Raw genomic sequence first — 13151 nt, forward strand, 5'->3', positions numbered from 1 at the left:
TGGGCAGAAATCTAGAAGTCCCTCGGCCCAGAAATAAGTTACTGGTTAACCAATTAATTTACTGACAGGCACTTTTGGCTCCATACTAAATCATTAACACTAGCATCCCCCTGCAACCCCCAAACTTTTCTCAGCAGAATTCTGGGCTGCCCTGGAGGGAGGCCTTGAACCAGAACAAGGGAACGTCATGTGAAAGGATGGCTGGGATGCAGGGACATGGGAGGAGGAGGAGGTCGAAGAGGAAGGTGAAGGGGGGGAGGGGCAAATGCACACCAACAAGAAAAGGTGCGCTAGATTACTCTGACCCCCTTTTCTCCAGAGGAGGGGCAGACTGTGTACAAAACATCCAGGTGTATATGCACCCATTCATCTCTCTTTAAGAGGCCAGGACTCTGTAATTATGAGCCTATGCTGCCTCCATCACCAGCTCACCTTGTGGTGCCATTGACGGCAGCTTGCATGAGTTATGACAGTCATCAGCATGGGGGGCGAGCAAAATGACATACACAGGGTCAGTTCCATGAGGAATGGGTACACGTACACCTGTCCCTCTCTCTTTCTGTCCTTCTGCTTTATTTTTCTTTTTTTCTCTTCTCCCCCCCCCCCCATCCCTTTCTCGTTCACTATCCACAAATTAAGTGTAGGAAGAGATGCTAGAGCTGGAACACTGCCCGGCAAGAGTATGAGCCAGCAGTACCTGTCGGCCCACTGGCAGCACCAGCTTCTGGTCCACCAGTGTTTCGCAAATCGGTGCAATAGCAGCGCTCTGGCGGCAGGTCCGCTCTGTAATCATTGTCTGTTCTTTTAACAGCGGACCGTCATGGCGACTGCCTCGTTAACAGACCGCATAGTGCCCGTTTGTCAGACACTGGGGGTGGCACAGCTGCGCCAATGGCGGGCTGCCAGCGGGTAGCTGCTGGGCATCGTGCTTTCACTGGCTGGATGGGAACCTGGCAGTGCGTGCAAGGGGGTACGTGTGGACTGAACACACGGACGCTATTACAGGGAATTGCCACTCCAACCAGACATTACGCCATACCTGAAATCTTTGTGTGTGAGGCCTTCATCTGGATTCACCAGTTCACACCTTCGGGACGGCTTCTCTCCCCAGCAACCAGGCAACTATTGCACCGCAGCCGGTGCCAGCTGTCTGCCTGGCAGCATTTTACAAACAGGCACAACAGTGGTTGACAAGCAGGCACCAAGTTGGCACTTTACTGCATGTGTGCGGCCAATTGGTCTCCGTCAGGAGGTGGTGGACGGCACCCCTGTGTGTCATGGTGAGTTTAAACTGGTTTAAACTGACAGCTGGTTGGACTCAGGACTCACAAACTCACTCCATCTCCATGGCTGGGGATCTCATTCATCAACTCCTTAGAAAAACCATCATCTACATCTAATTCATTATTATTTTTAATTGTTACAATTATTTAGCACCATTAAAAGTGATAAGATAGTTTTTTTATGTTTGGGGCATCAAAAAAAAACCCCAAACATAACCACTGTATTACACATTGATTCATTTAACCTAATCTGTGAGACAAAATGAGTGCCATGTGACTTGTGACCATGAAAATAAATAATTTTAGAAAACCCCTTTAACAGATCACCACTAGTAAAAAAAAATGCTAGTAAGCATTGAGTGAAATGACATTGAAATGAGGATCATCCTCACAGGACGGTTCAGTCTCTCCATTAGTCTTCTTTATCTTGGGTTAAAATGGCAGGAAAAAACATGGTTGCCAGGTAGCTCATCCTGTTAAGGCACTGTTCCGGTGTGTGGAGGAGCCATGCAGCCTGGTATCAAATCAGGACGGTGCCAGTGCTGACTGGGGGCCAGTGGTCCACGGGGGGGGTAGGGAGGGATTCAGTCGGTCAAGATGATGGTGGTTCGTTGCTCACCAGCGACCCCTGCTGGTCAATCAGGCACCCACAGTGTGATCGCTCAAGCTGCACGTTAAGCGTCTTTCCCCCGCTCCTGCCTCTTCAGCTTTGGGACTGCGGTGTGATAAGAAGCAGTGGCTTGACCTCAAGTTTCAGAGGAGAGCGCATGCCAGTCCGTCTCCCATAATGACAGCAGGGGTCACAGCGTTGTGTGTGGCTGGTGAACACTAGTGAGCATTACAAACTAGAAGAAGCAAAAAAAATAAATAAAAAAAACTATGAAAATAAAGACATTGGACCTTTAAAAACACTGGCAGTGAAGAATACTCCTGAATCCTCAAAAAGGGATATAATTGAAGGCATTCTCTGGTTTTTTCCTTTTCAGGCCTTTTGAGGAAATGCTCTGCTGGTTCTTCAGTAGTCTTGGTGGCATGGAACAGCTCGACAAAGAAATGCACGGAGGTGAGAAGAGAAAAAGTCTCTCTTCTCCTCTCCATCCCACATCTTAAGTGTCAGTCTCCATGACAACAGCATTATCAGTCCTTCTGCTGCCTCACGCCAGGCAGGCTGGTATGTGTGTGTGTGTGTGTGTGTGTGTGTGTGTGTGTGCGTGCGTGTCTGCGCATGAATATGTGGCGCGTATGAGTGTGTGTAAGTGTGACTTTTTGAGTTCTCAGGATGAGCAGGATAAATGCAGACTGCGTTATGGGGACTGTGTGAGCTCCTGTGTGAGTGTGTGCGTGTGCGAGTGTGTACATGTGCGTGTATGTGTGTGTGCATGTGTACGTGTTCATGTCAGTATGTGTGCATGTGAACACAAACATTTGTTTCTCAGTAGTTTTGTTCTACGAGAGGTGATGCACATCTACAATTGAATAAGGCTAAAAAAATCTGAGAAAGGACATAAAGTCACAGTTAGAGCTACTCTCCCCCATCCTCCTCCCTCTCTCTCTCCCCCCCTCTCTTTCCTCCTCTCTATATGAAGGCCTCTGGACTGCTGCTGCCGTTGATCTTCAGGTAGATCTTGGCATCCTCGTCCTGCTGGTGCCTCTTGCGGACGAGCTGGTTGCGGAAGCAGATCAAGTAGAGGGGCAGGCAGAAGCCAAATAAACTGAGCCCAAGCAGGCCCACATCCACCTGCGCAAGAGAGAGGAGGGTCATGGGACTTCAAACACACGTTCTCTGTACAGTACTGCACTATGTTAATGTATTAATGTACATTTCGATATTAGTTGCACGCTGAGAAAGTCAGAATATTCTTTGTGTATCCTGTGTGTGTGTGTGTGAGCACAAGTGTACTGTATGTGTGTGTACACAGACGTGTGTGTCTATGAATATATGTACATGTCTGTGTTCCGCAAATGTGTGTCCAGTTATGCATCTGTGAGCGTTTGTGTATAAGTCTGTGTGTGAAGTTGTGTGTGTATGTGTGTGTGTGTGTGCGCACTCTTGTGTGTGTGTGTGTGTGTGTGTGTGCGCGTGTGTGTTTGTGTTGTGCACTCCTGTGTGTGTGTGTGTGTGCGTGTGTGTTTGTTTGCCACTGTGTTGTGTGTGTGTTGTGTGCGTGTGTGTTTGTGTTGCGCACTCCTGTGTGTGTTGTGTGTTGTATGTGTGTGTGTGTGTGTGTGCACTCTGTGTGTGTGTTGTGTGTGTGTGTGTGTCGTGTGTTTGTGTTGGCACTCTGTGTGTGTGTGTGTGTGTGCGTGTGTGTTTGTGTTGTGCACTCCTGTGTGTGTGTGTGTGTGTGTGTGTGTGTTTGTGTTGTGCACTCCTGTGTGTGTGTGTGTGTGTGTGGTGTGTGTTTGTGTTGGCACTCCTGTGTGTGTGTGTGTGTGTGTGCGTGTGTGTTTGTGTTGCGCACTCTTGTGTGTGTGTGTGTGTGTGCGTGTGTGTTTGTGTTGCGCACTCGTGTGTGTGTGTGTGTGTGTGCGTGTGTGTTTGTGTTGCGCACTCTGTGTGTGTGTGTGTGTGTGCGTGTGTGTTTGTGTTGCGCACTCCTGTGTGTGTGTGTGTGTGTGTGTGTGTTGTGTTGCGCACTCCTGTGTGTGTGTGTGTGTGTGTTGCGCACTCCTGTGTGTGTGTGTACATGAGCAGGCCTACCCAGAGTGGGTCTCCCTTCAGTGGGCCCATCATGGCCATGAAGAGAGGCTGCTGCAGCAGAGCAAAGAGGGCGCTGACCAGAGAGTGCAGTCCTGTCAGACTGCCGAACTGGGAGGACGGGTACCTGGGGAGAGCACAGAAACATCACATTTCATTTACATTTCAACCCTGAATGTAAAAACATCGCTATATTTCAAACCTTCAGCTGGGCATGGGTAGCACTACAAGTTCTATTTCTGAGAAGGCAGTGCGATCAGGTTGTTAAGGAACTAGGCTCATAACCGGATGTTTGCAGGGTCAGTACTCTTGCAATATACATTGCCTATGCAAACAATTATGCATAAACTCAATATCTAGCACTGCAACTATAAAATATGCGCTATTTAATGATTCAATGTGTTGCAGAAGGGAGAGCTCCCTCTTCTGTACAAAGTAAGTATCAAGATACAAGATATTTAAACACGACTAGACATAAATACAAATATCCATTAGAAAGGAATATATCAAGGTACTCCAAATACATTTTCAAATACATTCCAAAACATTGTTAGTTTTGCTTGAAAAATGCATTCTGTTTGTCCTATTCAAATATGTCCAACCAAAGCAGCGAGTGGTATTAACTATTAATATATTTCTATAAGTGAATACACATTTTGTTATATACTATAATATATTGTACATGTACAGTAACAGATTCTTATGTCAGGTTAGAAATACATCTTGACATTTTTGGAATGTGTAGGTAGATGCTGAACAGAACAGCCTTCCATTGTAACAAACAATGACACATAAACAGCCAACAATGCAACTTACAAAAAGTAGAACGGGCAGATACATGTAGGGTAATTCTTGAGAATACAGGACCATGTAACTGCCAATCGGACGTGTATTGTTTCCTGGACTTAGGGATCACACTTACACAGCAGCATACAGCCCGCCGGCGGCGGAGTGGAGGAACCCTCGAACAATCGTGTGCAGGATGAAAGACAGAATCTGGGGGGGAGAAAAAAACAAGGAAGAGAACCCATTTACCTCAGGGGCTGTGTCCCTGTGCAACCCCTGTTTCAGAGCCCTCTCTGTGGCTTTGTGTGTTTTCTTTTGTCCCGTAGGGAGTTCCCTGTTAAATGAGAAGAGCGCTGACCCAAATCCATTTGTGCTGCTGTTTCTATACTGCAGGGACCAGATATGACCACTGGGGGGAAGCACTGTCACTTCACAACCGAGGGGCCTTGTACTGAAGCAAGACCCCATAGCAACAGTTGCCCAGTTCACATTTACAAACTGAGTAGGTAACGGTCTACTATGAGACTGAAGGCAAGCGCATGTGTGTGAGCAAAATGATCATCAGTCTTCCTGCACCTTTCAGGACAGCTGGAACAGGCATTTGCTTGTAGAGAGATTTTCGGTGGCCATTTTTTTCTGTAGCTAAGCTAGTTCAGATTCTGAATCTGGCCTTATATTACATTACATTATAGGCATTTAGCAGACGCTCTTATCCAGAGTGACTTACACAGCTATTTTTACGTAGCATTTACATTTCATCCATTTATACAGCTGGATATGTACTGAAGCATTGCAGGTTAAGTACCTTGCTCAAGAGTGTGTCCTACCTGGGAATCAAACCTATTACCTTCAAGTTACAAGACCAACTCCTTACCCATTACACTACACTGCTGCCAGCATACTGGCCTTTTGAGCTTGTATGCTGTCCTGAGTATGATAAAGTGAAACAGTAAGAATCACAGGCACAAAGTCGAAAGAAACAACCAAGCTTCTGTCTCCCACAAAGGAGATCATACATGTTTACTCTCTTTCAATGCTGGAATAACAAAGGAACACCAGACCTGTCTATGCCTGTTCCGATTGAGAAACCTTTGCCCTCCCCCCTCAGCGTGACCTTGAGTTGAGTTTGACAGCTCAGCTGACTCTGTGTTCCTCCTGTTTTAAACATCTCCCCCCCCCCCAGGACTTTTCACCATGTACGCATTTAACCTCAGGGACGAGGAAGAACGCCTCTGTCCCTTCTGTCTCCGCGCCGCGAGAAAGAGAGAGAGAGAGGCTGTCGGCCCCTCGCCGGGATTAATGTGCATTCCTCAGACATGTGGAGCCAGAGTGAATGGGAAATGAGCCTAGAGTCTCTGTGCTTCAGCCAAAGCAATACTCATGTGTCTCTCGCAGGCAGTGGCTTTCTAAGCACTGGAGGGCAAGGAGAGATGTGAGCATTTCCAATACATGGACTTCACTGGAAACGCGCATTTGCATGCATGCATTGCAAATGCGATACAGGTTACTCGTTCCATTTTTTGGTTATAATGGTGCAATTTACAGATACATTTATTTGGGAGGCATCTCTTAACGAAAATACATTTCTGTGTATTTTTGCCCCCCTCCCCACCGCACCCAACACAGCCAGCAAGTGAAACCCTTCTGGCCTATTATGAGTAGCAGCTGTGGTTCTGCCAGCATTTTACACATCGGCACTACAGCGGCCCGCCAGCAGCATGCTGCTCTGCCTTCATCTAACAGCGGCCCCTCACCTCCGCCGCCTCACTTTCACCGGACTGCTGTGGGTGCTGATTGGCAGAACGCCAATACGGTCGCTGCCCGGGCAGTTTCCCTGGCACGGCACCAGGTACGCGCCCCCCCTGCTCACCTGAAGGGGAAGGTTGGGCACCAGGCAGGTGATCCCAAAGCCGACCAGCAGCAGGTTGGTGAGGAAAAACGCCCGAGTGGCGTTGGTGACCTTCTGGACCTGACGGTCTCTGCGCTTGGGCGGTGGCTGACCCCTGTGGAAAGATGGAGGAAAGCACTTCCAGGGCATGTATATCTGAAGCACAAATGCTTTATATAGTTTATACCTCATATGTGTTTAGACCTTATCTGGCTTATACCTTATATGGTTCCACCTGCAAAGCAACCTAAGGCCCAACCCTTCTGATCGTAGTTTTATCAGTCAGAGTCAGCTGACTGTCCAATAAACCTACAGCTCTTACCTCTGTCTGCCTATCATGAAACAGTATGAAAAATGAGAAAATGTAAGCCTGTTTGGATCTAGCCCTGTACCAATATATAGGTACTGTACTGTATTCTTATTGATGCCTTTCATAGGTGATACTGTTGTTGTTTCTGTTCGTCACCAGAGGGCGACAAAGAACTGATTTTGCATCTGTGATTGTGTAATTATTAATTTCACTTGTTCCTTGTTTGTTTGTGTATTCAGGTTGCCCTTGTTCCCTCCTTAGATGCTCGGTCTTTCTGTCTATCTAACTACCTGTCTGTCTGGGTGGCAGTGGCTCTTGTAATTTGTGTCTCGAGTTCCAGTTTTTAGTTGTCCTTGTACCCGGTTTATTTGATGCTAACTGTGCTTATTTTTATGCCCGTGCTTATCTTTGTTAATGAGATCCTTGTTATTGCGCCTATTTCCTGTGTCTATGTCCTTAGGTTCGTAAATGAACTTGCACATGCACACGCACGTACGTGTCATGCCGATAAAGCTCCATTTGAATGTAAAAAGTGAGAGAGAGAGAGAGAGAGACTCACGGTTTGACTTCCTTCTCATTCGCTTCCCCATCATCACAGTCCTTCAGCTTCCAGTCCATGATGCAGCCAATCGCTGGGGTGGTCATGAGACAGAGGAGCTGCAGAATTCCAAAGATGGAGGAGTACAGACTCACTGAGAGAGAGAGAGAGAGAGAGAGAGAGAGAGAGAGACAGCCAGGGGATTACTCAGTAGCTCAGGTTAGTAAGACAACCCCTTAATTACAAAAATATACTGCTATATATTTAGAAAAATATTATATAATACACTTGAATAATGAGGCACTCCAAATATATTTTCATTGAATACCAACATATTGTGATATGTTTGCCTAATAATACAAGACCATATCGGCAATAAATGTAATATTTTGTCATTTATTTCAGCATTTTTTCAACAATTTTCTCATTACAGTGTAAATATAGTAATACTATAATAGGTTCGGTGTTGATGCCATTGGTGTGTGAAGACGGAAAATATAATCAGAATAGACTTCAATTGGCAAAACAAATGATAATCAGAATACGTGTATACTGGTCTCCATATATTTGAAAATATCTATCGATCTATATATTTATAAACCAATATAAATATATATTGATTAATGATGAGGCAAGAGTAAAGTGAAATGGAGGTTAGATGGTTAAAGATGGTTCACAGGTTATCAGGAACACTACCAACAAAAGCACGGAGCAATGAGTCAAACCAAAAGGGGTCATGGTTTAGTTTGTGGCACTAAAGCTAAGGTCACTCCATCATATCGAAATACTGCCTTACCCACTTCCATTTTCTCCACTGGTAATGCATAAACAAGGAAGGGGGGAGTGGAAGGGAGAAAGAGACCAAGACAAATTTAAAAAAGGTTGCCTTGCTGTTGCAGGCAGAGTGGTGGACACCCTAATTCAGCACTGAGAGGAAAAATTTTAGAACACAGTGCAGCAGCTTCAAGATACTGAGATTGACCATACATTATGACAGTTCTCCTTTATTGACAAATTTATGGAAAAAACAGAAGACAGAATAGCAGAGAAAAAATGGTCCCTCGTTTGCTTCTAGAACAAAAAACTAAAATAAAAACACAGCCAGAGGCACTGAGCATCCTAATTTTCAAAGAAAAGAGATAAGCAAGCAGTTTTCTGTTTTTGAATTGGCACATCAACCTGACCCTTCCTTATACACATTGGTATTACCTACGCTCAGTCTCTCTTCATCTCTCTCATTCTCTATCCATCAATCTCTCTCTCCCATTCTCTCTCTCATATACACACACACACACACACACACACACACACACACACAATATTTTGATCGGATCCTCATTAGCTGCAACCAGCATTGCTTGCAAAGTAGCAGAATCTCAACACATCACCCCCCCTCCCCCACCTCCCACCCACCCACTCCTCTCCCCCCTGGAGATGCACACACACACACCTGTGTCGAGGTCTCCGTCTGACAGGGACTCCAGGATGCTGTTCATGGCTCCCATGTAGAAGATGAGGCGGAGCTGGGTGATGGACATGGTGAGCAAACACAGCAGGTACAGAGGGCTTAGGGCACTCTGCATGAAGGAGGGAGCTGAGGGGAGAGAAGGAGCGATGGAGAGAAAAAGAGAAAGAGAAAGTATTGAAACATTACATTTGCATATATAAAAAGCATATTTCAGTACATATTCCCAAACTATGAATTACTTCTCTTTATAGTTAACAAAAAACTAAAAAAAAACACCAACAACTGCAGCCAGTGCATTTCACCCTGCTGTTATCTGAGTGGCCAGCAAAATACAGATAAAGATTCATTTCAATTTGAATGAATTCTAATAAAAATTAAAGTGTAGTGGCTGTGGGTTAACTGACCGTGTGTGCAGGAGGCTTACTCATGCTGTGTTCAGGTGAATACTGACTCTGTGTAGGTGTGTTCAGGTGAATACTGACTGTGTAGGTGTGTTCAGGTGAATACTGACTCTGTGTAGGTGTGTTCAGGTGAATACTGACTCTGTGTAGGTGTGTTCAGGTGAATACTGACTCTGTGTAGTGTGTTCAGGTGAATACTGACTCTGTGTAGGTGTGTTCAGGTGTGGACTCGTGTACCGACAGCGTTCTGCAGGCTGACTCTTACATTGCTCGTCGGTCTTGCACTTGAGCTCCAGGTCCATGGTGGACAGGCAGAGCTTGTTGCCGTCCTGTGAGGTCAGCTCCTTGTGCTTTATGGAGTTCCCCGAACTCAGACGCTGCCCCACGGTGGTCACCTGCCGGTAGAACTGCTTCCCGGTGATCTTGTGGTCAAAGCCCAGCCAGCTGAACTTGATCTTCACACTGGAGAGGTGGATCAAGAGGGAGGGAGAGAGATATTACATTATTGCGTTTTATCAATATTACATGATTATTTGTTAGTAGTATGTTTGCATGCTAAACAATGCAGCATAGTGGCAACACTTAGCTTTAACTATATGATACAAAGCCTATATAACACTATCATAAGCATGGTATTACATATGTCATAATTAGCCATGACAGTTTCTTAAAGCGTGTGACAGGTAAAATAACACTGTCACAATGCATGAAGTGATAAATATTATGACACACAGATCGAAATAATAGCTAATTTCACATAACCCACGCAAACTATGCTGCAAGCCTAAAGTCGGCTTTCCAGTGTTACTGGTATAGTTGGACCTTTTTTTAATTTAATTTGCATGTGTTCTGTATGTGCTTTATCAACACTGCTCTGGTTCTCCCCCCAACGTAGCATCATTGAACTGAAATTAGCTGAAGTGGACTGAGACAGAAGTAGAGAGAGAAAATAAGCACAAGCAATGTCAATGTATGTCTCAAAATGAAAATGAAATGAATAAAGGAGAAGGGTCAGGTTTGTAGTTTATTATGCGTGAAGCGACAGAGAGAGGTTGCGCTAATTCTTCCTGATGGGCCCTGAAAGTTACAGTAAGAATCGTAAACTCTGCACAACACCAGGACCCGTCAGACTCCTGCACAGTCAAATGTCCAGTGTTAATTCCGCTCTTAACAGATAACATTTGGTCCCACATTCCAGAGTGGGACCAAATGTTATCTGTCAAGATTTAAATTAAGACCGTTAGAGCTGAATTAACCCTGGACATTTTACTGTGTGCCCTTTCCACTGTGACCCCCTCAGCTCAACCTGCTCCACCACACCAGGGTACAGAGCATCTGTGGAAGGCATGCAATATATGGAAAGCATATTTAGAGCTGGGAAGAATGCCAGCATTGACCTCTGACCTTTCAAATCAAGACGGGATTTTTTTTTTTCCTCACTATTACTGAAACAACACCCCTAATGAAACAATAATATATATGTCCTTATTTAAAACATATAATGCAATATATTAATTTGTTTTCTGTGACAATGGAAAGCTGTTCTGATCATACTCCTATATATGTCAATTATTTCTGCTTTTGTCCAAGTGGGATATATTGCAATTTAATAAACAGCAAATAGCAGCTATCTGAGTTCAAGTGTAAGAGGAATCAGACCAGTAACCGTGTTGTGCCGGAAATAAACCAGATATATATGACAGAGGCAGATTTCATTAGCATGGTGGTCAGAATGTCATAGCATGCCAACCAGGAACTTGAACTGCACTTAAGATTGGGTCAGAATGCAGCCTGATGTTGTAACTTAATATCAACGGTTAAAACAAGTGTCTCCCTGTCTGCCTGTGTGATGTATGTATGCATGCATGTGTGTGTGTGTTCGCCTGTGTGTCTGCTACACGTGCAGCATTATTGTGTGTGTGTGTGTGTGTTTGCGTGTGTACACGTGTCTGTGTGTGCAGTATGCGTGTGCTTAAGCAAGTCTGTGTTTAAGCATGTGTGTGTGTGAGCGTGTGTATAATCTGAGCATGTTTGTACAGACGTTTACGTGTGCACGTGAGCCTAAGCATGTGTGTGTGTGAGCGTGTGTATAATCTGAGCATGTTTGTGCAGACGTTTACGTGTGCATGTGAGCCTGAGCATGTGTGTGTGTGAGCGTGTGTATAATCTGAGCATGTTTGTGCAGACGTTTACGTGTGCATGTGAGCCTGAGCATGTGCGTGTGTGAGCGTGTGTATAATCTGAGCATGTTTGTACAGACGTTTACGTGTGCATGTGAGCCTGAGCATGTGTGTGTGTGAGCGTGTGTATAATCTGAGCATGTTTGTGCAGACGTTTACGTGTGCATGTGAGCCTGAGCATGTGTGTGTGTGAGCGTGTGTATAATCTGAGCATGTTTGTACAGACGTTTACGTGTGCATGTGAGCCTGAGCATGTGTGTGTGTGAGCGTGTGTATAATCTGAGCATGTTTGTGCAGACGTTTACGTGTGCATGTGAGCCTGAGCATGTGTGTGTGTGAGCGTGTGTATAACCTGAGCATGTTTGTGCAGACGTTTACGTGTGCATGTGAGCCTGAGCATGTGCGTGTGTGAGCGTGTGTATAATCTGAGCATGTTTGTACAGACGTTTACGTGTGCATGTGAGCCTAAGCATGTGTGTGTGAGCGTGTGTATAATCTGAGCATGTTTGTGCAGACGTTTACGTGTGCATGTGAGCCTAAGCATGTGTGTGTGTGAGCGTGTGTATAATCTGAGCATGTTTGTGCAGACGTTTACGTGTGCATGTGAGCCTGAGCATGTGTGTGTGTGAGCGTGTGTATAATCTGAGCATGTTTGTGCAGACGTTTACGTGTGCATGTGAGCCTGAGCATGTGTGTGTGTGAGCGTGTGTATAATCTGAGCATGTTTGTGCAGACGTTTACGTGTGCATGTGAGCCTGAGCATGTGTGTGTGTGAGCGTGTGTATAATCTGAGCATGTTTGTGCAGACGTTTACGTGTGCATGTGAGCCTAAGCATGTGTGTGTGAGCGTGTGTATAATCTGAGCATGTTTGTGCAGACGTTTACGTGTGCATGTGAGCCTAAGCATGTGTGTGTGACAGCGTGTGTATAATCTGAGCATGTTTGTGCAGACGTTTACGTGTGCATGTGAGCCTGAGCATGTGTGTGTGTGAGCGTGTGTATAATCTGAGCATGTTTGTGCAGACGTTTACGTGTGCATGTGAGCCTAAGCATGTGTGTGTGTGAGCGTGTGTATAATCTGAGCATGTTTGTACAGACGTTTACGTGTGCATGTGAGCCTGAGCATGTGTGTGTGTGAGCGTGTGTATAATCTGAGCATGTTTGTGCAGACGTTTACGTGTGCATGTGAGCCTAAGCATGTGCGTGTGTGAGCGTGTGTATAATCTGAGCATGTTTGTACAGACGTTTACGTGTGCATGTGAGCCTAAGCATGTGCGTGTGTGAGCGTGTGTATAATCTGAGCATGTTTGTACAGACGTTTACGTGTGCATGTGAGCCTGAGCATGTGCGTGTGTGAGCGTGTGTATAATCTGAGCATGTTTGTGCAGACGTTTACGTGTGCATGTGAGCCTAAGCATGTGTGTGTGTGAGCGTGTGTATAACCTGAGCATGTTTGTACAGACGTTTACGTGTGCATGTGAGCCTGAGCATGTGTGTGTGTGAGCGTGTGTATAATCTGAGCATGTTTGTACAGACGTTTACGTGTGCATGTGAGCCTGAGCATGTGTGTGTGTGAGCGTGTGTATAATCTGAGCATGT

At 45.4% G+C, this 13151-nt stretch overlaps 1 protein-coding gene across 2 annotated transcripts in view; it reads right to left on the minus strand.

Moving 5' to 3' along the window:
- Window positions 1-571: 571 nt before the first annotated feature.
- Window positions 572-13151, minus strand: part of LOC135263439 (large neutral amino acids transporter small subunit 4-like) — a 37286-nt gene continuing 24706 nt past the window's right edge. The window contains exons 8-15 of one of the 2 annotated variants that reach the window (XM_064351458.1): window positions 9638-9834; window positions 8954-9097; window positions 8300-8317; window positions 7525-7657; window positions 6638-6770; window positions 4904-4977; window positions 3985-4108; window positions 572-3021 (exon numbers count right to left, since the gene is read on the minus strand). In XM_064351458.1, the coding sequence (XP_064207528.1) occupies window positions 2860-3021; window positions 3985-4108; window positions 4904-4977; window positions 6638-6770; window positions 7525-7657; window positions 8300-8317; window positions 8954-9097; window positions 9638-9834 (985 nt within the window). In that variant the 3' untranslated portion in view covers window positions 572-2859. The remainder of the gene's footprint in view (window positions 3022-3984; window positions 4109-4903; window positions 4978-6637; window positions 6771-7524; window positions 7658-8299; window positions 8318-8953; window positions 9098-9637; window positions 9835-13151) is intronic. The other variant, XM_064351459.1, reaches the window with a different exon arrangement.

Source organism: Anguilla rostrata, chromosome 9 (genome assembly GCF_018555375.3).
Source record: "Anguilla rostrata isolate EN2019 chromosome 9, ASM1855537v3, whole genome shotgun sequence".
NCBI classification, from domain to species: domain Eukaryota; kingdom Metazoa; phylum Chordata; class Actinopteri; order Anguilliformes; family Anguillidae; genus Anguilla; species Anguilla rostrata.